The following is a 26,444-nucleotide window of genomic DNA, read 5'->3' as shown; positions in this document are numbered from 1 at the left end:
TGGACATTAGGTTCAGTCATCACAAAATGAATAAAAACTTACATGAAGTAAAGCTGTAAAACAAAAAGAAGGAGTCAAAAGCAGTAGAGATTTAAGGACACCAAACCAACAGCAATGCAGTAAAAAATAATCATGCAGATTATTTTGATTGCAACATTACCCTTTTATTCAAATTGAAAAAAAAGTTAGTAGACAATATATTAAGAGATTTTTTTTAGAATAAAGACTAGAAAAATCCCCAGACCATCCTCAATGGAAAAGGCAAGCACAGAGAACATTTACTATATGAAAAAAGAAGAATTAATTTGTACCATCATACACAAAAGTGACAAAAAGACTGTAGAGTGTATATTAAAGATGTTAAAAATCTTTATATTTGAGACCTAAATACGTGCACAAGTATGTATGCACGCATGCATGTGTGTATGTATATGTGTGTGTATATGTGTGTATGTATATATATGTGTATATATATATATGGCATCATAAGCCAATTTTTTTGAACATGCCAATACTGGCTCAATTTTATGAAGGTTATTATTATATAAATCTAAATGCAGTATGTTCATGTTAATTTTTCTGGAATACCTACCATAAGGAAAGGTCTAAACTAAGCACTGGGGAAATATTCATGTGTTTATTCTACAAAAATCTGTTGCACAAAAACCTCATGTTGGCATTAGGAAGATTCTGGAAGCATACCAGAAAACTAGTTAAACAAAGACATGACCCTTTTATCAAGGAACATACTAGCTCTAGCGAAAAGAGGATAAACAAAAACACAAGAAAGGCAGACAACAACTTTTATACAATTAGTATCAGTTGTACAGACCTTTATAACAAATGCCTCAGGTTTCTAGAGCACTTGGGAGTAATTGGAACTAAGAAGGCAGGTAAAATCAATCAATCAAAAAGGTAAGGAAGACAAACTATGATATTAGCAGATTACTGCAATTAATAAATCTTTCCAAATAATCCAAAACATTAACTCACGGTCACAACTATGTACTTTGAATACTTATTTATAGTAAAGATATTTTTAAACTATCAAATCTTATCAAATATGCATTTGTAAAAGAAGTAGAAGTGAGGATAAGTTGGAACCATGGGTAAGAGACTTGAAGAAATAGATAAAAGTGGGAAAAATTGGAAAAGAAAAATTGGCCAGCAAGAGGGGAAGAACAGAAGTAAGGAAAAAAGAGGTTACTTCTATATTCCACATTTGTATCCCAGAGAATGAATTATAACCTTTATTACAGGGAAACACTTTATATGATTACATATTCAAAATATTTATCCCCTTGCGACCAAGCCATTTGAATACCCACCATCAAGGTCCAGCATCAAATACATTAGTTTTTCTCTGAAACAGTACAGTGACCTATGTAGTCAGGTCTTTGGATTTCATATGCCTTTATCTACTCTTAGGCCTCTGTTGTTCTTTTTTTTTTCTTTCTAATAAATTACTTGAGAAGGCTGTTGTTTTATTTCCCTGTTAATACTCTGTGCTATTGTCCCAGAATTGATCGATAATTCAAGCTATTATCAATAGATAAAATGTCCTTTGTAATAATATGTATATATAAACATAGTTCAACTCTAAATATCACATGCTTCTGAAAAAATAAAAATGAATTACTAAGAAAGTGTCACTGTTACAAATAGTTCAAACAGATCTAGAAGAAAAATCAGTTACTATAATGACAAAACCCAAAATGTTCACAAAAAGTAAGGATATTACTTGGCATGACTAAGCTTTATCTCCAAAGCAGGTGATATGAAAGCTCAACTACTTCACAGGCATTGAATTCATCTATTTCATCAATATTCTATAATGACTCATAGCTCTTCTGCAGAACACAAGAATTCACTGATACTAAATTCTGATTATTCCTGTGCTACAGGCACTTACTATCTACTTTTAGTATTAAAAACAATGTCCACATTTTCAAGCCCCTTGAAAAGGCTATTTAAAAAAAGAAACAAACATGGGAGCAATTTTTTTTAATTCCACCATAATTGGCCAAATACAAACATCAACCTTATAAGATTACCCAACCTAAATTTTCAAAATTAGTTTGATTAAAGGAAGGAGACCCTATTCTTACCATTTGGTCCATATAGGAGGCAAAGCACCAAAAGGCATCCACTTCATTTTCCATCACATATAAAAGAGGAGAAAGTAAGTCACTCATTCCCTGAACATACCCTAAGAAAGAAAAAAAAAATCATGACTGAGAACCTAAACTTTATGTATCCTTCTGTGTATATCACCACGATTTCACTTATAATTTCACCTTTTCTTTGGTTTTAGAAACTGGTAGATACTGACATTTACCAAGAAAATAAACAAGGAGGAAGTCCAGTAATCAGATAAGAAAGAGGAGCTGTTTTAGACTGAGATGTCAAGCAGATAGATAGATAGCTGCTATTATGTGTCTTACTTTAGACATCATTTCAAGTGAGGGTAGTAACATTAACAAATAGTGTGCAAAATTATTATGATAAAGAGGAGGGGTGAAGAGAAAACCCAGAGGAACATCAAAGGTAAGAGTATATACTCAAAGGACTGAGTAGGAGTAGAATCAGAAGTAAAGAGGAAAAAGAAAAATCAAGGGAAAAAAAGTGTTGTAAAACTCAAGGGGAAGAATATTTCAGGGGCCAAGCAGCCAACAGCACCTAACTGCCATGAACAAGCCAAAACAAATAATGAAAAAGGGTTCAACTGCTTTAGCCACCAGATCACTGGTAATCTACACCAGAAGTCATACCAAAATTATGCACTTTCATTAAAATAGTCATTATGTTCTTTTTGCCTTTCTTTTGTTACTCTATGCACAATTAATGCTAGCAACTGGTTTTAATCCAATGAATACTCTGTACCTGAAAGTACCACTCTGACCACCTTTATCTTGATGCTGTTATTAATTTCTCAGCCATGACAATTACAGCCCATGATTAAAAAGAAAAACTGGAAAGATATCAGGCCCCTCACTTAAGCAAAAAGTCTTGGTTTTGCTTTCCAACTGAACATGCCAAGCTTATTTTTTAGTTATTAAAAAATAAAATTCTCAATTTTCCTGTTTTACAATTGATTTCAGATTTAAGACACATTCTTGAACAAAGGGACAAAAAGTTCATACTATGCCTTTTTACATATATATTATCATTCAACTTTGGTAACTTTTGTATATTTGTTAAAGGTACATAGAGGGGTTTTTTTCCCCAAAATGTAGTGTGAAGTCATATAGTCTGTGCAAGCCCAAAGCTTACATTCTTACAATTTACAAAAATCTATGTGTGCTGAGCCATTAAAAGATTGGGTACCACCCAATCCATTGACGACGGCCTGAAGAGAATAAAACGATGAAGAAAGGTTGAATTTGTTCTCTGCCTGGCTGTTGAGCTGGGACACTGATCTGCCTTTAGAGCTCATGGTTCTCATGCTTGCAGATCTGAACTGGCATCTACACCACCGGTTCTCCTGGGTCTCCAACTTGCAGACAACAGATTGTGGGAATTCCCAGTCTCCATAATGTGAGCCAATACCTTAGAAGAATCTTTTTCTTTCCCTTTCTGTATATATATGTTAAATTATACTAAATATACATATATATAGATACATATATATATATATATATATATATAAACAGAAATTAAAAATATATAAATATACATAATCGTAATGGTTCTGTTCCCCTGGAGAACCCTAATAAAAACACTTAAAGAAAAAAAGAAGAAATAGGTTGGAAGGAAGATTAAACTGTTATCAGCACTTTTCTACATGGCACTGACACAGAGAAAGCAATGACAAATATAAAGCCTAAACCAATTAAAGCATGAAAGAAATTTGATATGCTCCCATTCTGTAGGCTGTCTTTTAGTTTTGTTGACTGTTTCTTTAGCTGTGCAGAAGCTTTTTATCTTGACTAAGTCCCAATTGTTCATTTTTGGTTTTGTTTCCCTTGCCTTCATAGATGTATATTACAAGTTGATGTAGTGAAACACCAGGACACCTGCACTCCAAAGTTCACAGCAGCAGTGTCCACAATAGCCAGACTGTGGAAGGTGCCACGATGTCCTTCGACAGATGAATGGATAAAGATGATGTGATCTATATATACAATGGAATTTTACTCAGCCATCAGAGTGGATGACTACTTACTATTTGCTTTGATGCGGATGGAACTGGAAGGTATAATGCTGAGTGAAGTAAGTCAATTGGAGGACAATGGTTTCACTCATACGTGAAATAGAAGACATAGTCAAAGGAATTATAAGGGAAAGGAGGGAAACTGAGTGTGAAAATACAGAGACAAACCATGAGAGACTCCTAACTCTGGGAAACAAAAGGTTACAGTAGGGGAGGTGGCTGGAGGGAGGGGGTTACTGGGTGACAGGCACTGAGGAGGGCACTTGATGGGATGAGCCCTGGGTGTTATACTATATGTTGGCAAACTGAATTTAACTTTTAAAAGATGTAAAAAATAAATAAATTTCATCTGAATTCAACAAAGTGCAAAAGAGTACTAGTTTACTGGGTCTAACTGCATATTGTCTATAAAAAATATTTCAAAGTGTGCAATTCAAAAGATTTACAAAGCACCTTTCGTCTGGGGAAAAAAGTGCTTTATTATGAAGTTATGATGAATAAAAATTTCTAAGAAGCTAATTTAATCATTTAAGTCTTCAGCTTTTATATGGGATCACTACCACATTTCTTATACCAGCCTTAGTTGAAGCAAGTAGTCAAATTAATCTTCATACTCTAGTTGCTTTTAATCTATTTTATTTTATACATGATGTTCTTTGGGGTATGTCATGAGTTGCGGGGGTGGAATTAATGTACAAATTCCTTTTAATTAAAGAAAGATTAAAGCTGTTTAAATTAGCATTCAGTGACACTAAGATCCTGCAATAGTGCTGACTGATGCACATCTTAATCAGCACTACTACAATTTCTCAAGTAGTTCCCTAAAATTATTTTCATAGCAAATTTGTTTCGGGGGGAGGTGTGAGAAATGAACTCCTTATCATCCTAATGTATACCTTTCTACACTGAAAAGAAAAATTTCACCTACATATAGGTCAATTTCCAGGTTAACTGAAGCTTAGCCCTTAGAGAATCAAGTAAAAAATAATAATCTTCGGAGTTGGAAATCATTTTTTTAAAATTAGACACTGCTTTATTACATACAGTATTTTAAGTATAGCTTAATGTTTTATTGGTTATTTAGGATCATCATTATGTACATGTATCATTTAAAAAGATACCTCCCATAGAAACATTCTTAGTGACTTTGCACTAACTAAAAATTGTTCTTCCTTGGGTTCTTCTGTCTGCTTTGGTAATTTCTATTTCCTTCACCATTAATGAGACTGAATTCGATGTAAATATATCCATACCTCATCTATATGGGCTATGACCCCAAACAATTCAATATGATAAAATTACCTACAGGAGTAAATTTACAGCCTAGGTTACTTTGCCATGGCAAAACACAAGAAATTTGGTCTACTGCTTTATGAAAATTACCTTGGGTCCTCACAAGGCTAGAGTTCTAAACAGAAACCTTTGCTGTGTTCCTGTTAAGGAACATTTGTCCTTTGACAAATGAAGATAGCAATTTACCCAATTAGCTGGTCTGCGACTATGCCCTGAAAAAACTGAGCATTCAAGAACTCCTAAATATATGCATAAATTCCTATCTCAAAACTATCTACCTGAGAGTACAGGGCAATGCCTCTTGTTCCCTAAGACTATGGTCCTAGTCCCCATAGTAAAATGACAATGGGTCAGCATGGTAGATGTGTAGAGATAAAAACGCCAGCCTGAAATAAAGACCTGGGTCTCTCTCCCAGTCCAACATAGACTACTTGTGCAACCTTGAGTCACACTCTAAGACACATTTAACTTTACTCATAAAATTGGGATTATTTCCCTACTTCATCAAAAGGGAATGAGTCAAAATCAAGTATGATAACGTTCTAACCTGAAAAACACTCTAGCAATATGTTTTCAATGATCCAATTTGAGGAGTGATAGATAGGGCTGGCTAAATTTTACAATTTAAAGAGAAATCTGTGGTTTTCAATTTAGTGTCACCAAAGAGGCTGATGCCTCAAGATCCACAAAAGAGTTTACATCTTCCCCTAAAATATGAAAGAAGAGGAATTCACAGAGATACAAGCTGTGAGGAAAATATACCGTAATTCAAGGTTCATTAAGATTTAATATGCTAAATATCCAACTATCTTCTCCAAAAGATGTCTTTAGCTCTATGAAAATAATCTGGAAAACCTCTATTTCTGTTATTCTCTACTTGGGAATCACTCACATGGTAGATAACTGAGAAACTTTTCCATTACTTATACTTAAAGGTTAATATTTAAAGAATTTTCTTTTAAGAAACAGCGTAAATTCTCTTACCCCTTAAAATATTAGTTCCTTAGATTTTCTACCCATTATACCTTCTCCACACAATCCACTACTGCCCCTTCCAGCTTGTCTTTCTAACCCACTTTGGTAGGAAATACACTTACCAAGGAAAGAGAGTAAAGCTCCACATGGCCTAGATAACTATCTGCATGGCTCGTCCAAGATATCACATCAGTATTTTCCTTCACAAGGCAGGAAAGCATTTCAAAGGTTCCCAAACTTTCTCAGTTCACAGACTCTTAACGTCTTAGTAATTTTTTCTAAGGCAGCCCTGGGCTTAAAGAAATAACTAACATTTCCATTTATTAAGTACTCAGACCCAAACAACTTAATAACTATTTATGTCCCGTGAACTTAGCACCTCTTGACACTGCACTACTTCTCGAAGCTTGGAATCCAACTGGATACCACCATCCTCACTTCTTGTCCTTCACCTATTTTCATACTGTACTTGCTTATTATCACAGCAAGGCCAAAAGCCCTGCTTTGCAAAAACTAACTTTATCAGGAGGAATATGGAGGTCTAATGCTGAAACTCTGAACTACTTCAGCTTGGACTCAGGGCAGTATCCTTACAGATGCCACTATCTCTCTCAAAAATTTAAAATATTCCACAATGCCCCGAGAGTATGCTGTGGAGACTCAGCGCTCTTCAGCGCATCATCTAGGAATCATAGGCTTCTAAGTTCCAGTCCAGCAGAACAATCACTATAGAAACTAACCCACAGAGCTGTTACATATGTCTTAACAGGTTAATAAATTCAAATACAAAATAAATATATATAAATCTTTTAAAATTAGGGTATTAGAGGAGAACTTACCTAAATCAAAATCATACATACAGTAGGTCATCAAAATGTCATGAAGCAAAATCAACCCTGGATTATCTTGGCCTTCATAAAACTTGTTTGTTCGATCTGTTCTGTTAACATCTTTTTCTGAGGAGGAAAATCATTATATATTTGAAAACCTTTCAAAAAACACATTTTTATAAAGCTTACATCTTACAAGAACAAAATTATTTTTCTGGCTATTAATTTCACTGTCTCTGACCTTTTACTTAATGAAAAAATTCATCAAATTCCATTTCAGATATGCAACAAAAAAAATTTTAGAATATTTTTCAAAAATCAGTTCACTTCCTCATGAGTATATTTTCAAATATTTTTCAATTCTCATCTAAACATAGAAATTTTGCAATAGTAGAAAACACTTGTCATTAATTAAAAGCAACATCAATAATCCACATTAGTTAGAAATAAAAATGCCACTCATGAATGCATGTGATAGGCAATATTACTTGAAAACAGTAATTTTAAAAAGCTACTATGCAATCAAGTGTAATCAAAGAGATTTGCTTTATTCATTATTAACTTCTTTGTCATGTTCCACAATCATCTTCAGGACAAATTAGTTCCTTATTCCCCTATAGACATTATTCAGTTTACATATTAGTATAAGCAATTTATTTTAATTTTGAAAAAATGAAAACCCACATTGTGCTGGAAATTATTTCATGACATTAAGAACAGGTCTGGAAATTATCACCATGAGTGTATCCCAAGTTGTACTGACAATTCAATCCACAAACACTGATACCTATTAAATGCAGCTTATAGCGAAAGGCTTTACAACTAAAAGGGTGTTCCCCAAACAAATCCCTCACTAAATGAGGAAGAAATAGTTAAAAGAAACTCAAAGAGTTTAGTCTATTCTATAATAAATTCTGTTTAAAAGTTGTGATCTGATCTCTCCCCTCACTCTACCCCATTGAACTGAATAAATTGAAAACACTCTCACTACAGGTACTCCTACTTTTCAAAAGTCTGCACTTTTACAAAAGACTTGCATGAGTAACTGTTTTCACTAGCCAAAGGAAATCCAAAGAAGATGTGGATTTTGTTAATCCACTTTTACAAAAAAAAAAACATGATGACAAGTGAAAACAGTATTCAGTGTCTGTTTTGCAGTGAACGGTCACAGAGACAGTCCGTGCCCTGGGCAGCTTGAGGGCCCCACTACGCTCCTTCCCGGGATCCACATCCCCATCTCAGCATCAAGCCCTCATAGCCTTGAACTGGGCCTGTGGGCTTCTGTGTTGTACCTTGATTGATTTTGTGTATCTGTTAGCAAAAAGCCTAAAAGAGGTAATTTTGGGGGCCTGAGAATGCTTTAGAAAGCTTCCATATATGTTAATATAGTAATTATTTCTTTGCTTTATGCCATTTAGACTTATGAAAAGTCTCACAGGAACACCTGTACTTGTGAAGAGACAGCTATTTTACAGAAGAGTAGAATCTAACAATAAAGGATGACATTAGTTTAGATTCTGAAAGGGCAAAAAAAAAAAAAAAAAGATTCTGTAAGGGCATTTAAAAATATAAATGAGAACAATATTATAGCTTTCTATTAAAATATACTATATGAGATTTAGGGACGCCTGGATGGCTCAGCGGTTGGGCGCCTGCCTTCAGCTCAGGTCGTGATCCCAGGATCTGGGATAGAGTCCCCATCAGGCTCCCTGCAAGGAGTCTGCTTCTCCATCTATGTCTCCACCTCTCACTCTCTCAGTCTGTCTCTCTCATGAATAAATAAATCTTTTTAATAAATAAATAAATTAAATACACTATATTAGATTTAAGAAAAACAAGTACATATCTGCCTTCAGCTCAGGTCACGATCTCGGTGTCCTGGGACAGAGCCCTGTGTTGGGTTCCCTGCTCAGTGGTCAGTCTACTTCACCATCTGCCTCTCCCTCTGCCCCACCTTTCCCCCTTGCTTGTGTGCTTTCTCTCTCGCTCTAACAAATAAAATCTTTAAAGAACAAAACTAGGGGGATCCCTGGGTGGCTCAGCGGTTTAGCGCCTGCCTTTGGCCCAGGGCGTGATCCTGGAGTCCCGGGATTGAGGCCCACATCGTGCTCCCTGCATGGAGCCTGCTTCTCCCTCTGCCTGTGTCTCTGCCTCTCTCTCTCTCTCTCTCTCTGTCTCTCATGCATAAATAAATAAAATCTTTAAAAAAAAATAAAAAACAAAAAATAAAGAAAACTAAAAACATCAAAATGTTTCATTCTCAAATCAGTGTTGATAAAAAGGTGTGCATAAGTTTATCGTTTTTATTAACTCAAGCACAATTTACATAGTCATAATGACAACAGAGATTATTTGCCTTAACAGGGGGTTTTAAACATGGTAAAAAATTATTTGTACCCTCATGAACTATCTGCAATTCCTTCTTCTTGTATATTTAGATGCAACATGCCAGGCAGAAAACAAAAAGGGATCAAAAATGATATATAAAGAATATTTTATAAGGAAAGTATTTCTAGAAATTATTTCAAGAAAGAAGATTATTAGTACTTAGGTTTAAAAAAAACAAAAAAAAAGCCCTCACTCAATCCAACTCTCCATCTAACTTGATATAGCTAAAGAAGACTGAAGAAACCACAACCATGCCGCCAACAGACCCCATTTTACATTTGCTGTAACTAAACCTCAAGTGGGCCTCTAACGCTGCCTGGTAAACATGTTTTAGTTCATTCATCCATTCCTTGTCTCCATTCATGTAACCACTTTACATCTTCTCCTCTGTCCTCAAGCCTCCAAAATGTTACTTCCTCCCAACTCTGGTTCTCAGATGAGGATCTTGCTTCCTATTTCTGAGAAATGGAAGTTATCCAAAGAGAACTTCCCCCAGGATCCCACTATTTTAGCCACATACCTGCATTCGCAGAGTCCCTTCTCACCTATCACTCTAAATGAGCTTCCATCCTGGTGGCTAAATCCAATCCCCCTTCTTGTGCATGAAATCCACCCAAGGATATTGCCCTAGTTAATTCTTGTGTCCCTCTCTAGTTTCGTTTTTCTTCCTATTGGATCCATTCTCACCTAGCCTTCAACCATACTGCTGTTTCTCTCATCTTCATAAAAACCTTACTCAATCTCACTATCCCCTCTAACAGCAGCCATTTTATCTCCATCTGTGTAGAGCACAACTTCTTAAAGGAGCTGTATATATTGTGACCAATTCCACTACTCCTGTTTCCTCCTAAACTCACTCCCATCAGGTTATCACTTCCAACACTCCACCAAAACTCCATCCATCTTTATTTATGAAGCTATAAATTCATAAGCAAAATGGAAATTTTAAAAATAAGTTCCACTAGTATCCAAAGCTATCCTAAAATTATATAGAGTCCAGCTAACCAGATAGTTAAGAGTATTAAAACTGGGTATTGCCCTTAACCATGTGATCTTGGACAAGCCATTTTTGTTTTCAATGGTTCAGTTTGTACAATGGAGATTATCAACTGAAACTTAAGACACTTATAGCAGTAACTATGCATTCTTTCAATAACTTACACCAACCTGGCCTTTACCGTAAGAGCTAGGTAGCCCAGTACTCAGTCTTTGGAAATAAGTCTAATTCTTTTAATGTAAAATTCTGTCAAACATCTCTTTTTTATGAAATAATTATTCCCACACAATAGTTACTCAATTCTCACACACTGACAAAAATTTCCTATCTGAAGTCACTTATTAAAAAAATAAAATAAATGTATATTTAGAGATGGTCTGGAGGGACATAAGCCAATGTCTATTAACTATAATTATCTATGGATGACAGAAACAAAGTTAATCTTTATTTTCTTCTTTTTTGCTTATCTATAGTTCCTAATTTTCCTATTAATAAACACAAACTCTTTGTAATAAGGGAGACATAATGGTTTTTGAATGAAATTAATTCAATAAGCAAATTAACCTTTTAAAATTCATAGTTCAGAACTGAAAATGAAGTATGTCAGTACATATACCGACTGAATTCATATTCCTAATTGGAAGAGAACAACCAAGATCATCAAATATACATTCTAATGTACTCTCTAATTCTGATTTCTCTTTTGAGCCCTATCTCCATAGCATATACCTTCACTCCTTAAATCTTATCAAGACTTCAATGTCAACCCCTCTCATGCATTTCCAAAATTAGGAAAAAATTACCAATAAGACTTCTATAATCTCTTAATCTCGAATTTCTCTTCTCTTGTTCTTCGCTGACAGATTTCCATTGTAGTTTCATCCTGAAGTATTCATCACTACAGAAAACAATTTCATACCAGAAAAAGCTATGAGAACACGGTATTTTTAAAAATTCTAAATGGATTTTTCCATTAACAATATATCATAGCAAAAAAAAAAAAAAAAACAATATATCATAGCATTTATGATGCTAGTGAGATGTGAGGTTATAAATAGGATAATGAAATGTTTACTTATGATACATAATTAAATACAAAGGAAAAATAAAATAACCTTATACATACCATAAACTTTGCTTAAACTACTAGAATAATTTAGGTATGATTTTAAGAAAAACATTTACCTCAATCCTTAATATGATATCTAAAAGTATTCTAGTTATTAAATATTTTAACCACTAAAGTTTGTGAATAATTATAAATACAAATCTACAAATTGCTGTTTTTTTAATGTGACATAAGATTTCCATTTTTCTTTTTTTTTTTTTTTTTTAGATTTCCATTTTTCTAACCAGTTTATTCACAAACCTGTTAATGTGAAATGTCTTAGAATAATTGGCAAATGTATTGAAAGAGAAAGGATTGTCTGAAGGTTTAAATATGTACATAATGATTCAGAGTGAGCTTTCAATCAAAGGCTACCCTGATGAACTGGGAGTGAGAAGGGTAACTGGAAAGTTGGTCTAAGTTTCAAGTCTGAGAAATACCTTAAAAAAACAGAAAGTTTTCCAAAAGAAGGAAAGACTAGTTTATTTACAAGTGCACCAGGAAAATAATTTAAAGGTAATTAACCTAAAGAGTAAATATACTTCTTGTGGCCATTTTTATAATTTCATAATGAATTGCAAAAATGGATCAAGATGATGTATTTAAAAACCCCTATCTAATTAGTTATCTTTCAAGTATGCAAAATGTTTTTACAAAGGAAGTGGAATTTTTTTTTTTACTATATTTCTACATATTCACCAACACAACTATAAGGAGTGCTTGAAATGACTAGTTTAAAGTACAGAGCTCAATTTTTCAACTATAAAGATGAAAACAAAATTATTTTTCCCATACCCTCATCTATTTAAAATAATCATCTAGAAGCCCTATACTATTTTGTATGAGTGAGTTACTAATTTCTTTGGTGAACATACAAAAGATCTTACTTACGTTTTCTGTTTTTGTAATTGAGTTCTTTCCTCCTTGGTACTGTCCCAAGGAAAATAACCCAAAAGAAATTTCCATGCTTGCTTTCTCAATGCATGACTAAGTCCCTAAAGAAAACATGCATATTAAACACAGTTGTAAAAAAGAATGGAATACTTTAAGTTCACAAAACTTGCATATAAATATACAGGAAGATTAATATTTAAGAGACAGTTTTTATACATATTCACTCAATTCAGTGAATACTAACTTGTTTTTGACCTCTAGTTCTGAAGATGTAAACTTTCAGAAAGCTTAAACAATGCAGAGTATTGTTCTATAGAAGACAGTGGGACTGATTAGTCTTTCTAAGTCCAATCCTTATTAAATAAGGCGACTACCAGTGGGGTACATACACGCCTCCTTCATATAATCCACAGAACTTTAAGTAAGGAAAACTATTCTTCCCTAGGCTTAATGGTCTCCCGCCCTCCCCACCGCGCAATCCTAAGGGACATCACAAAGATTGTGATGTCTCTGTCCTACAGGGATTTTAAGGCATCATTATTCAAAAAGGAATTCATTCCCTGACTCCCTCTACACTCTACTCATCCCTCCAAAAAAGAAAATTTAAATATCAGCAGTTTCAAATATCATCCATATTAAGGTATTTACCCCTCTAAATATCATCTGCTTCATATTATCTACATTTAAAATTCTTCCTTCAGAATCAATGTTCTTAGTCCATTCTTCCAGTGATACTGGCTCTCTCCTTTGAACAACAGGTCGTTCTCCCAAATCAATCTAAAATAAGATAAGCAATATGGAATACACTTTTAACCGGTGATATTAAATCAAGGTACACGGAAACGATAACTAAAACACTATCACTCAGGCACAAATGTTAATTTCTAACATTTCTAGTATCTTCCCTTATTTTTCAATGTTTTGTTTATGAACTTTAATAGCATTCCATACACTTTCCTTCCTACTAACCATACAAATAACAGAGTAATAAATTCAGAGACAGGAATATATTTGCTATTTTGAGTTTCAATTACATAAGTACAAAACATTCGACATGTAAATTCCATAAGGGACTCTTCAAATTAAATGGTGTGCTGTTATTATTTGAAAAGACAGTATTATTCCACTAAACATATTCTAAAATTAGCTTTCCTTCCAAACTAAAATTTGTAGCTCTCAGAATTGATTCGTGATCCATTAGTTCCACTTGGTATTTTCTACAGTTTTTTATTCAATTAACAGATGTTGGTAATTTAAAAATGCCATTTGCAAGATAAGCCCTTCAAGTATTACAATTTTTGTATTTATAATGTTCCAACTATGTACAGCCTAGAATTGTAGCAAATTCAAAAGTCTTGTTGGGCATATATAAAGATTGGCCACAATTCAGGGCCAAGATCCATCTTCCTTAAAAAAGAAAAGATTCACATAAGCATAAAAGCCCTAGAGTAGTGTCCTGACTAGCTGCCTCTGGTGCCTACTGAGAAAACATATAAATTAGGAAGAGAACTTGGAACAATATGCAAGGCTCATATTCACTGCTATGCACTCAATGAAACAAACAACCTGTTCATTATCATCAAAAAGTAATCAAGGAAAAGAGATCCAACTAATAAAAAGTATAAGCAGTAAATGAAGCAGCACAATCCAACAATGTGGAGGCAGAACAAGTATTAGTTGTTAGATATATTAGCAAAAAAGTTTTAAGAAAGGATTATGAGAAAGAGGCAGATATAACCAAAACTGAGTTTCTATTTCTATCATATTCAGTACATGTTTAAAAAGCATTTCTCCTGTTAAAATGTGAGAGCTATGTTAATATAAATGTCCACTCACTCTTGTGATGACTTCGAATCCTGGTTCTTCTTGTTGATTTATCTTTAAACCTGGAATAGCATCACTAAGAAAATCTGCCATTTCTGAAGGTGGTCGTTGATGTGTAGAGGGATCACTGCCTCTCAGACTATCAAAAATGTAGTTTGTGACTTTGGAAAATCCTACCATAGTTGCTGTATAAGGATCCTTTTTAATTTTCTATGTAGTAAGAAGAGAAATATTATCATTATTAATTCAAATAAATAATAAAAATACCACTATCATGAGCAAAAGGGCAAAGGTTTTTAAAGGGAAATCAGAACTAAAACAGAGTGTTCTAAGATTTTTTTTTTTTTCTGGGAAGAAAAATTTTTATTTTCTAAGCCAATCTTTTCATTTGGTTAAAAGAGAATATTACACAGCAAGTTAATGCTACTGATTAAATTGCAGATAAACAAATGATTTGCAGGCTTTATTCAATCTGCATACATCACAAATATATGCAGTGCTTACTTTCCATTGATGAATGGCCCACAACAGCATTCTTCTGTCTAGCAGTCCTGCCTTCACAAAAAAAATATTTCTTGAAGTGTGCACTAGTCTAACGGAAAATATTCAATAGCTAAGTTTTAAAAGCTCACAATATTTAAATATCAGCTGACATTTTAATCTAATTATCTGATTAATAAATCATGCCAATGAGTGTAATTTGTTCTGGACAGTGCTGCCTTGGAAAACAACAAAAGTTTTTCTATTGCTAGGGTTACTTCTAAATCCCAAACTGCCTGCTTATTCATAGTTAGCAACAATAGTGATTTTTTAAAGGTCTTTTAACAATTATTTTCACAATAAAAACTGTTCCCTGTTTACTTTCATCACTGTCTAGCTATCTCGTCCTCCTTCCTCAAAACTGCCCTTTTTATCTTATCTTCAGAACCAAGAAGAGACCATCTGGGACAGAGTAAACCCTCAAACATTTGTTGAACGAGTAAGTGAATAAACAAACAACCATTTCATTAGTTTACATAGAAATTTGAGTGAAAAATAAGTAACTTTACTTCTGCCTGTGTTAAGTGCATATTTTTAGCCAAATGTAAGAATATACTCAAATACCTTAAGGAGAATTAGATTATCAGGACCCCAAATGAATCTACTTAAAATGGAAAATAAAAATTCAAACGACATTAATGAATTCAAAGTAGCTTACCCAGTAACCTCCCACCTAGTCAGTGAAAGCTAGGATAATAAAAATCTACTAATGTCCAATATCAGTATTACAATAAAGGGAAAAATTGCCTTAAGGGTAACTAAACCAAGGAAGCTTCTGAGTTTTACAAATGGATGAAACATACTATTTTTTTAAAAATTACAGAGAATAAAAAAAATTACAGAGAATAGTTCCATAAAGTTTACACAGAGAGAGACACATGTCTCATTCTATATAATCTGAGAAAATGAGAGGTAGGAGGTATATGAAACAATGATGTAAGATTAACAGATTAATACAAAATAGATTAAGAAACATACTTGTATTAAACCATATGCAGGTTCATCAAGAAGATTTTCAAAAGACTGTGAAAGACTCTTATTCTGACAATTCACAAGAAGTGTTCTTTTATCCTGTGGAGATCTGTAACAAAAGCAGGGATCTGTAGAAAATACTAGCACACTGCATCAATTACTACCAGAATACTTACTAATGCCTACTTTTCCTTGACAACAATGAAAACCCAAGACTCAAATGTCCAGTTCTAGAACTGTTGCCCATCAATACAATATTAGTAAATACCTAGTAACTATCTTAAATGAGCTCCAAAACTATATGAAACATGAAATACTAAATTAGCTAACATAAAAGGGTTGAATATTTTTATTCTAGGTAAAGCCAAGAGAACTAAACTGTAACGAACCCAAGTTTTTGCATGTAATTATAACAGAAAAACCTTACAAACGTATCTGCTTTTATTATCATAAAAATTAAAGAAAAGTGAAAGCACACTTTAGGATTCATCAGTATATATAAAATTACAATACAGGAAAATGTCCTATTTTGAAAGGGTTTCCAACTTCATGCCACAGCTTGGTAATATTGCAATATAAGATATTAAGAACACAAGATAAAATAGATTATTTTTTAAAGATCATTAATTATGCTAACCATAATTATAAACACACATGAACATATTTAATAAGGTTATAATAATGTACAGTTCAGGTAATAGTATGTTTTTAGTTCTTGTTTATTAAGCTCTTAGAAGCAAGTTGTTCTTTGCATTCTTTTCTTCACATTTCTTAATTACTACAGAATGCTTTCCAAATAGGCATTTAATTTGAAGTAATCAGATGAATTATCCAGTCTTTTGTCTATTAAGTTTTAAAACTTAGTAAGTTAGCTATAATAAATCCACAACTTTTCTGTGTTTAAAATAAAACTTAAATGTGTTATGTTGCAGCTATCTACTTCTCGTTTATTATAAATGTTTGAGATAAGAACTTTAATAACAGTTATCTCTTCTCAATTCTAACACAACAGGATGCAACAGCAATGCCAGAGGGGATATGAACTCCAAAGCAGGATCTCATTCTTACACATTCAGAAATGCTTGATCTTCAGAGACAACAGTAGCTTAATAAGCCCCTTGGCTTTTTAAAAGGAGATGAGGTTGAGTCATTTGAGGGTAAGAAAAAATATAACTTTTAAAATGTTCAATTTTCATTTAAATGTCATTTTTCTGAACTTACTGGGGTTATGCTTAATACAAAGACCTATATATACTCTCACAAGGCATTTTTTTAATAAGTCTTTTAAATGTAGCACCAGAAAAGTAAGTAATATAACAATATATGTTTTCCCCTAGCACGGGGCAGCTGGTACTATGGTTACTGTTTCTAACAATAAGTCAAATTATTTCTTTAAAATTCAAGCAAAAATTGGTAATTGAAGTCAAAACATTGGCTATGCATGTAGAAAAAGCATGTAGCTATCTGGGCTCAGATCATTATTATGGCTCCAGATTTCAAACTGTAGTCAATGAACGAGCAATGAGAAGAAGAAATGACTGCCTAACCAAAAAGCAACCACAGCTATTCTTTTAAGAAGAAAGGATTTAGGGGCGCCTGGGTAGTTCAGTCAATGAAGTATCCGACTTGGGCTCAGGTCAGGAACTTGGGGTCCTGGGATTGAGCCCCACATCAGATTCTGCGCTCAGCAGGGAGTCTGCTTATCCCTCTCCCTTTCTTCAAGCCCCTCCCCGGGCTTGTGCTGTCTCTCAAATAAATAAATAAAATCTTTTATAAAAAATAAAAAATAAATAAAAAGAATGGATTTCATTTTTTATACCCGATGCTCTGTGATGAGGGGCTGGGGAAAGTTCTAGGAGGAGAGACATAAGAAATTTAAGACTTAGCTGCCCTAAGCTAAAAAAATCAACAAAAACATTTTTGGGATCCCTGGGTGGCGCAGCGGTTTGGCGCCTGCCTTTGGCCCAGGGCGCGATCCTGGAGACCCGGGATCGAATCCCATATCAGGCTCCCGATGCATGGAGCCTGCTTCTCCCTCTGCCTGTGTCTCTGCCTCTCTCTCTCTCTCTCTGTGACTATCATAAGTAAATAAATAAAAAAATTAAAAAAAAAAAAACATTTTTAAGAAGTACATGAGTCAGAGGACAAGCTGTATATTGCTAGGCAATTGCAGAGCTCATCAAAAGGAGGGTTGGCATTCCAGAATATCGTTACATTTCCACCTGCCAGGTTATCACACTGATTTAATTTGGAAAGATCAAATATGACGGATTTATATGTATATATTCTGGAAATATAATGGATTCTAGGAAGTTGATCTCTTATGAAAACATTATTCAAATTTTCAAATTCTTTGTAGCAGCAAGACAGAACTTTTAATGATGTTAACATCACTAATTCTATTAGAGCCTACTATAGGGCTTAAAGAAAACTACAGTCTAATATCACAACTATAGAAATAGATCTATTGAAAATTCAGAAGTTACCTCCCCAGCTTTGGAGTGAGCCTCTCCCAAAGACCTTAGAATAAATTCAGAAATGATAACAATTGAAGAATGTTTTGAGTGCTGAGATGTAGTAGTAGCTATTTTCCATTGCTACTGAGAATAACCAATATAGAAAGCTAAAGAAATAAAAATATCACTGCAAAGGTTATCAATCAAAAAAGGTCAATAAAAATAAAGTACAGAATATTTACAACAAAACTATAGGTATAACATATTCTTATTTATTTTACACATATATCTCAAAGGAAATAAATGAGAGTTTATAATTTCATTTTATAAATGGTGTTATATGATGATACAACCAATTTGGCTTTTTAGGAAATATCTTACTGCCTGGATATTTATATATTAATGAAAAATGCCCCAATATACAAAATAAGTTTAATGGAATCTTTGTATTACAACCTTCCTTCATATCCTAGCACCAACTTGGTTCCAGAAAGTAATATATTTGTGATTCATTCTTTACCCAAGCATGTTTTAAAAGGTGATAAATCAAAGAACACTAACAAACATGAATGAAAAGGACAATTTGTTTTTCTAGGAGATAAGAAAACCGCTTGAGAAATTACAAGTCTCAAGAAGCTGGTCTATTTTGCACTGATTGATCCAGCCAGTGAGAATGAAAGAAGAACTGTACATAACTCTCCAGCCTCATTCTCACTCTTACAAGGCTGCACATCCCTAGTACATCCAAGATTTCAGTTCATCTGTATGGTAAGCCCCTTAATTCATTAGGGGCAGTATTAGGAAGAGAAGATGGCCACAAATGTATGTCACATCATTAAACTGGGTTAATCAGAGAAAAAAAAGAGTATGGTCTAATTCTGTGGGTTTTGCATTGAAAAAAAGGGTGACCATGGCATAGACTGCCAGGCATCCCAATGAGGCTGTGGAAACCAAAGTTTTCTGGAACTATTCTTCCTTCTGGTCTCTACAACAATCTCCGACCACAGGAATGCAACTCTGGAAACATCACTTTGCTTAAGATAACTGATCTGGGGACAGCAAATGAGGCTGCCGTGGCTGACATCTAGTAGAGTGAAAAACTGAGAATATATGGATATTTTCATTTCTTTGGAGTTCAACTTAATTGAGAATTCCATTTATTTAGATTATAACTTGTGAAATAAAGAACAAAGATCTTCAATATCTTCCTGAGAATCTGATACAGATGGCTTACACAAATATGGAATTTTTTTTAATGTCAGTGACAGTTTATTTGGAGTATCCATAGTCTACCACTTGGACTCAACATATAATCTCTGGTGAGCTCTACAGCACAATATAATTTGGTATAATTTATAACGGGAGAGAGAACAGGAAGTGTTTATTTCAGCTTAGGGTACAGAGGGGCCTTGGGTACTATTCTTACGTATTTCAGATCATTCAGAGGGCAAAGAATAAATTAGCTTCCAGTGTCACAGAAGAATGCACCATGGAGAAGTAGCTGGTATCAGGGGTGGTTTTTGAAGGACTATCTCTTCCACCCTCCTCACCCCCCTAGAAAGGCTACATCTCCATAGGACTATAAATTGAGTGATAAAAACCCAAAAGGGAGAGAGAAAAGAACCAAATATAGGGAGGGAGGTCAGTCTCCTTTGTCAGGTTCTTCTCTTTGACCAGGCCATTAAAGGTTGCAATTAATCACTGATGTTCACATTATATTCCATTTTATCCTCCCGTTAATTTCATTCTTTCTCAGAGCTTCAATTACTACTGACTCACAAAAAACTTACAAATTATCCTACTATATACTTTCATAGTGCTACACATCTCTTATTTGGAGTACCTATTACAGCCAAATGCTATGTTTATTTGTATAAGTAATGTCTGTCTCTCCTACAAGGGTACAAACTTCATGAAGGCAGGGACCATATCTTTTTTGATTACTGCTTTTTCTAGCAGTTAGCACAGAGTGTCTAGGACATAAGTGGTCTTCAAAAAAACTATATATGGCGGGAGGGGACATCATTCCCATGGCTTTGTGTTTTCAAATGGAAATATGCACTTCTATTAAACTGTCCTTTGCTAATAAGACAAATCTGATTACTGAGATAGGAAAGAGTAAGGTACATGCTTGGCATAAACAACACTCCCCCTTCCAGACATTGCATGCACACACACTCGCACACATGCATATGCGCTTGCGCTCTCTCTCTCTCTCTCTCTCTCTCTCTCTCAGATTTGCCTTCAACATAAAAGAGGCTTTCTGGTCTGGTTTCATTCACATCATAAGTGGTCTGTCCTCAATAGGAAGACCTGTAGTTGTTCAAAAATTGGTGAGTGACTTCAAAACTACTTTGGGGTAAATTATGATGATGCTGCATATCTAAGCCTCATCAATAACTATATTTTTACCATTATCTGATTCTTATATTTACTCCTTACTTTGTTTCCTTTTCTGTATTTTTTTTTAATTTTTATTTATTTATGATAGTCACAGAGAGAGAGAGAGGCAGAGACACAGGCAGAGGGAGAAGCAGGCTCCATGCACCGGGAGCCTGATGTGGGATTCGATCCCGGGTCTCCAGGATCGCGCCCTGGGCCAAAGGCAGGCGCCAAACCGCTGCGCCACCCAGGGATCCCCCTTTTCTGTATTTGTAAAGAAGTTTCATTCACAACCCTCATTAAAACATCACCAACACACATTCAAGATATATAGACTCTTATAAGCACCTAAGTTATTGCCGAGTCTATCCTTGAACCCACCCAGGATAGAAAACTCTCTAATTCCTGAGCTACAACCTGTTTTCTTCTAATTGCTCTCTAAAGCCATACAAATCAAATTATAATCTATTTCTTAAAACATCCTTTTTAAAATTATTGGTAGCATTGGTTAAGTACCATGCCATTTATTCATTCAACTGAGACTTATTATGTAAATATTATGCTAGGCACTGTGGCTAGGAACTTAAGTGAAAATGTAAACAAAACAGATATGATCCCTGCCTTTGTGAGCATACATTCTAGAGTAGAATATTTAAAAAGTAAATAAATAACATTATTCTATTAAGAGTTATGAAGGAAAAAAAAAAAAGAGTTATGAAGGGAGCAAACAAGGAAATGAGACAACGAAAAAGAAAGGGAGTAGGAACCTACATTACATGGGAGAGAGGACATTCAGAAAAGCCACTCTTAGGATCAGAAAAAAGGAGAATATTCCAGGCAAAAGAAAAACAGCATACATATAGGACTCTAACGCAAGAGTTTGGGGCATTTCAGGAACTGAAAGAAAACTATATGGCCAGAATATAAAAGAGAATGGCATGAAGAGAGGCTGAAGAGATAAACAGAATTTAAAAAGGCAGTGCAGGATTACACTAACCATAGTAAGTTTGGATTTTGTTTAACACTGCACCAAAACACCTCTTCTTTAAGTTAAATCCCCACGTCCTTTTCATGTTTTTCATACCACTTTGATCTGTCTCTTTATACTAGTCGTCTCTTCTAGTGGTATAGTCTAACACGTTTAAAATGCAATGTTTAACACCAACCAAAGTTCTCCAAAGTAAAGACCAGTAAAGGGTAGAGAGAAACTACCACTTCATCCTAAATACTACACTTTAATCAATGGTCTCAGGTTGCATCAACTCTTTTCTGACAGTTACATCACAACATAGAGTTTGCTATGATACTGAAACCCCCAAGCCTTTAATATCTGTTCAACAGCCAGACCATTTGCCCCTCCTGAATCTACTTAATCCCCCAACATGGGTGGTAACCTATTCAAAGCTTCCCACTTCAAGATCCAAAACCCACATACTGCCGACCAGACTTGACCTTCTTATGGATACTGCTACTGATACTGCTACTGATCTCTGTCACCCAGAGATGGTCAACATGGTAGGGGAGAGAACGTCAGATCAAAAAATGCAGCCAAAATCTTCCAAATTCTGGATCACTACTAGATTTATATAATCTAAGTTTAAGCATTATGTTACTCTATTATAAAGTGACAACATTACTAACAAGGTTAACAACCATCCCTACAGTTCCTCAAGCTAAAATCTCAACTCCCTTCTTCTTACCTCCACATACCCACTCAATCACAAAAGTAAACCCTAAATATCTTTTTCCAGTACTTCTATCTTTCCTGTCCAAGTTCATCCCACTATCATCTTATGTACATGACTGGAACAAATGGCTAAAATTATTTACAAGATCCTTCATGCTCTGGCATTTACTCAACTCGCTGGCCTCACCTTTAAATTTGGTACCCTCCTCCCCGCAATATGCAGACCTGTGATATTCAACTACTTTGTTCTGGGATTACAGGTTTTAAATTCTTCCATCTAAAACACCTTTCCCTGTAAATATTTCCCTCCCTTACATGCTAATGTTCACTCATTTGTCAGGTCTAACACAGATGCTACTTCCTCAAGAAAGTCTGCCCTGAAACCCACCCAACCCCCAGTCTGAATGAGAGACCCTTCTTCCCTTCTGGGAGCTCCCAAAGCACCTTGTACTTCATCTTAGTTCTTGAGATTTATTGCCATTTACTAGTTGGCATTCTTCACAAGACCATAAACTCTCAGAAATCCAGGAACAACCTATTGTGCTTACAACCATGAAGCAACTAACACAATTCTCAGAACTCTGATACCCAAAACATAGGTGTTGGAAGTGAAAGCAAAAAAGAGTATGTGTGTACAAATGCACATAGATGAATAAATATAAGACACCAGACTTCTGGAAAGCAAAAAAGCCCTGTCTTCCATACTTATAATAATTTTATAAAGGCCTTAGACCTGCTGGATTTAAATATATAATATTACAAGTAAAATTCTATCTTTAAGAGACAATATGTAATAAAACGTTAATTATATAAATATATAATCCATAAGTTATTGAGGCATCATTTAAATATGTATAAAAAATATGGGACCACGCTTCTTTAGAACACTAATAAGGTGACAAGTTGCTGACCCAAAGTACAAAAATGGCAAAATCTTACTCAATCATTCATCCAAAGCAGTCAATATCCCAAAAAGGCCAAAGCTGCCTGTGCCCTCATCTGCACACAGGTCTCCGATGCCCAAGGACAAGTCAAACTTGCTTGCCTGGGGACCAATGCAAAAATCCAGTTTCAAGAAGTAGAAAATAATTGGATACTTACTCACACAACACCACATATTTTTCAAGAGAGTCAATCAGTAGTTTGCTATCTCCTTGATGAAAGTGCAGAGCAGGGAGGACGACGTCATCCTTTAGACAGAATACCAAATACGACCAGCCCATACCCTCTTTGTTTTGCTTGATTGATTTCAGGTCTGTCAAACTGAACAGGAATGACCATTTGCTTTTCCCATTTCTATGACTTGGAGCATCTTAAAAACAAGAAAGTGGGGCAAAATATTTTTGTTCACCTTTTTAAAAGGTACTGACAGCGCTCTTCATGACTGCCTAACAGAAACTTGTTGAGCCTAGGGAATGACTACAGCATTCACATTCCTATGGCTTCCACCTGTATTAGAAATGGCAACAGACATTTTCTTAAAAGAATAGTTTTGAAAATAATTATCTTACTGCATTCAGAGTGAATAAATGTTATCCCTATTTCAAATAAATTGTCTTTGTCCATTGACTATGGCTTTGGAAGCAGGCAGGCTGGATTCAAATTACAGCAACACCATCTTACTACTTGAATGATCTGGGGCAAATAATTGAATCTCTCTAAGCCTTGGTTTTATCATCTGTAAAAATGGAGATAATTATACTTACCTCCCAATGCTATACTAAGAATTAAAAGAGATAATGCTTGTCAACTAACTAGTATAGTGTCAATTATGTAACAAATACTCGATAAATGTTCATCTTTTCCACTGCCCCCACCCTGCCAAAGAGGAATGCTGTGATGCTCTTGGAGAGTCATTAAAAACAAAACAAAAAACCTTTCCTTCCTCACTTGCCTTTGCAATTATTTTCACTAGATTACACTGAGTAAAAGTAAATACACTGGAATAAAAAAAATAATAATACTGGAGTAAATATACCAACAGACATTTTATTTGCAAAAACCCAAAGAGTGGTAGGGAGTTGAGGATGAAAACGTTAAGTTGTGAGTGCTTTGAAGAGAATGAATACGGTGCTTGCTTCAGCAGCACATATACTAAAACTGAATGATACAGAGAAGATTAGCATGACTCCTGTGCAAGAATGACACCCAAACTCATGAAGTGTTCCGTATTTTAAAAAAAGAGAATACATTCAATCTTTCTACTAAATCAATCTACTAAAGTAAGACCTCCGTTCAACCCAAACTACAGTAATGTAAAATAAAGTATCTTCTGAGTTTGTGGCTATTTATAGAAGCTTAAAAATCCTAGGTTTGTGAACAATATCATAACTGATAACAAGCAGCTTAAAAAATACTTACATAAAAATTCAAAGGACAAAGGGGAAAATGCTACTTTCCCACTACTAATCATTTCTATCCAAAAATGCCATTTTGACCTGTTTTAAGTTGGACATAAGCATGTCATGTCTCCGAAATTTTAAAAATCCATTTCTCTAATGTTATTTCCTAAGAAATGTTACACTATCCTGTTATTCAAGATCTTCATTGCATCCCACTATCAACTCCACAAACAAACTGCACAGAAGATATGTGCTTACAGAACTTGATCAAAGGATAGATCAGCGTTCATTTGTGTGTGTGTCACCTTCCTACGTAGTCAGGAACACTACAGCTCCATCAGTTCCAACAAGATCTCCTGAACTGACAAAGAAATCTACAGTTTACAGAACCTCTACCTACAAAGAATACAGGCACCATCACTGTTTAATGGACACTTAAATATCATTTGAAAGAAGTCCAGAAAGGCTAATAAGTAACTTCTCTCTACAGTGACCTAAGTTCCACGCCAGTTCAGATGGTGAACTCATACCTAACTAAGGCTGATACTTGATTAAGTGCCATTTGCCCACTTGACTACCATATATCATATATCATTGGAATTTATATCATAGAGTTCATAACACCAGTTCAAGCTAATATCAAAGTAAAAATGATTGTAGAATTCCAACATCTGCCTGAACCATTTACATGTGAATGTATCTAGGACCACTAGATTATTTGCAAAGATCAAAAATATTTTCAAAGCAATGAAAAACTAGATACAACTTTTAAAATTAAATTATTAAATTACACAGAAAAAATTAATCTAAATTAATGCAAGAAAATCATATGGAGAATATAAATACATGCAAGCTATATGAATTATCAGGAGTTTGTGCATTTTCAAAAGTAAAAATTTTACATAGATTTTTCCCATGTTAGTGAAAGAAACACATCACATCTGAAATTTTTTAAATGCCTTACACACTTCCTCACCTGAAGCTCTAATAAACAAAGAAACATTAACAAGTCAATTCTAGAAGTCCCTTTACTTGAATATAATTAAACATCATGAGAACAAGAATTTTATTTTCTTCATAATTATATCTCCAATGCCTAGAAGAGTAGGTAGCACATAGTAGGTACTCAAAGATGCACTGAATAAATGAATAACTTAGTATCAAGTAAACATAAAAGAAATCTGCAATTTAGTCCACCACCAATAGCTAACGAGAAATAGAAATGGTTACACAAAGGAAAACTAATAAATCCAAGAGTTAACTCAAAATTTCCTTTTTTCAGGGTGGCTGGGCAGCTCAGTGGTTAAGAGTCTGCCTTTGGCTCAGGTCATGATCTCAGGGTGTGGGATCAAGCCCCATATCAGGCTCCCCGCTCAGCAGGAAGTCTGCTTCTCCCTCTGCCCCTCCCCCCACTTGTGCTCATGCACGCACACGCTCTCTCAAAAAAAAAATAAAATGAATAAATAAATAAAATCTAAAAAAAAAATCTCCTTTAGGAAGAATTTCTGTTGAAATATAATCAGATGAGATAGTCTACGAGAAGAAGGGACAGGACAGAAGGCTCTGCACTTTATAACTCCTGCTCTGTCCAGTATGTGCATGT

The 26,444-nt window shown here is 34.6% G+C and overlaps 1 protein-coding gene and 1 non-coding gene across 3 annotated transcripts in view; one reads left to right on the top strand and one right to left on the bottom strand.

Annotated features, from left to right (window-relative positions):
• The window catches only part of TBC1D15 (TBC1 domain family member 15), a 68,449-nt gene that overhangs the window by 8,310 nt on the left and 33,695 nt on the right, over window positions 1-26,444 (bottom strand). Inside the window, exons 5-13 of one of the 2 annotated variants that reach the window (XM_025476584.3) lie at window positions 23,601-23,811; window positions 15,981-16,083; window positions 14,967-15,017; window positions 14,475-14,672; window positions 13,287-13,415; window positions 12,636-12,739; window positions 11,440-11,534; window positions 7,261-7,377; window positions 2,109-2,209 (exon numbers count right to left, since the gene is read on the bottom strand). In XM_025476584.3, coding sequence (XP_025332369.1) covers window positions 2,109-2,209; window positions 7,261-7,377; window positions 11,440-11,534; window positions 12,636-12,739; window positions 13,287-13,415; window positions 14,475-14,672; window positions 14,967-15,017; window positions 15,981-16,083; window positions 23,601-23,811 — 1,109 coding nt within the window. The remainder of the gene's footprint in view (window positions 1-2,108; window positions 2,210-7,260; window positions 7,378-11,439; window positions 11,535-12,635; window positions 12,740-13,286; window positions 13,416-14,474; window positions 14,673-14,966; window positions 15,018-15,980; window positions 16,084-23,600; window positions 23,812-26,444) is intronic. The other variant, XM_025476585.3, reaches the window with a different exon arrangement.
• On the top strand, window positions 24,570-24,675 carry LOC112678068 (U6 spliceosomal RNA). Its single transcript, XR_003147359.1, has one exon. It is a non-coding gene; the product is annotated as a U6 spliceosomal RNA (small nuclear RNA).

This window comes from Canis lupus, chromosome 10, assembly GCF_003254725.2.
Source record: "Canis lupus dingo isolate Sandy chromosome 10, ASM325472v2, whole genome shotgun sequence".
Lineage (NCBI taxonomy): Eukaryota > Metazoa > Chordata > Mammalia > Carnivora > Canidae > Canis > Canis lupus.
Note: the sequence above shows the minus strand (reverse complement) of the source record. Positions and strands in the feature narration are given on the sequence as shown.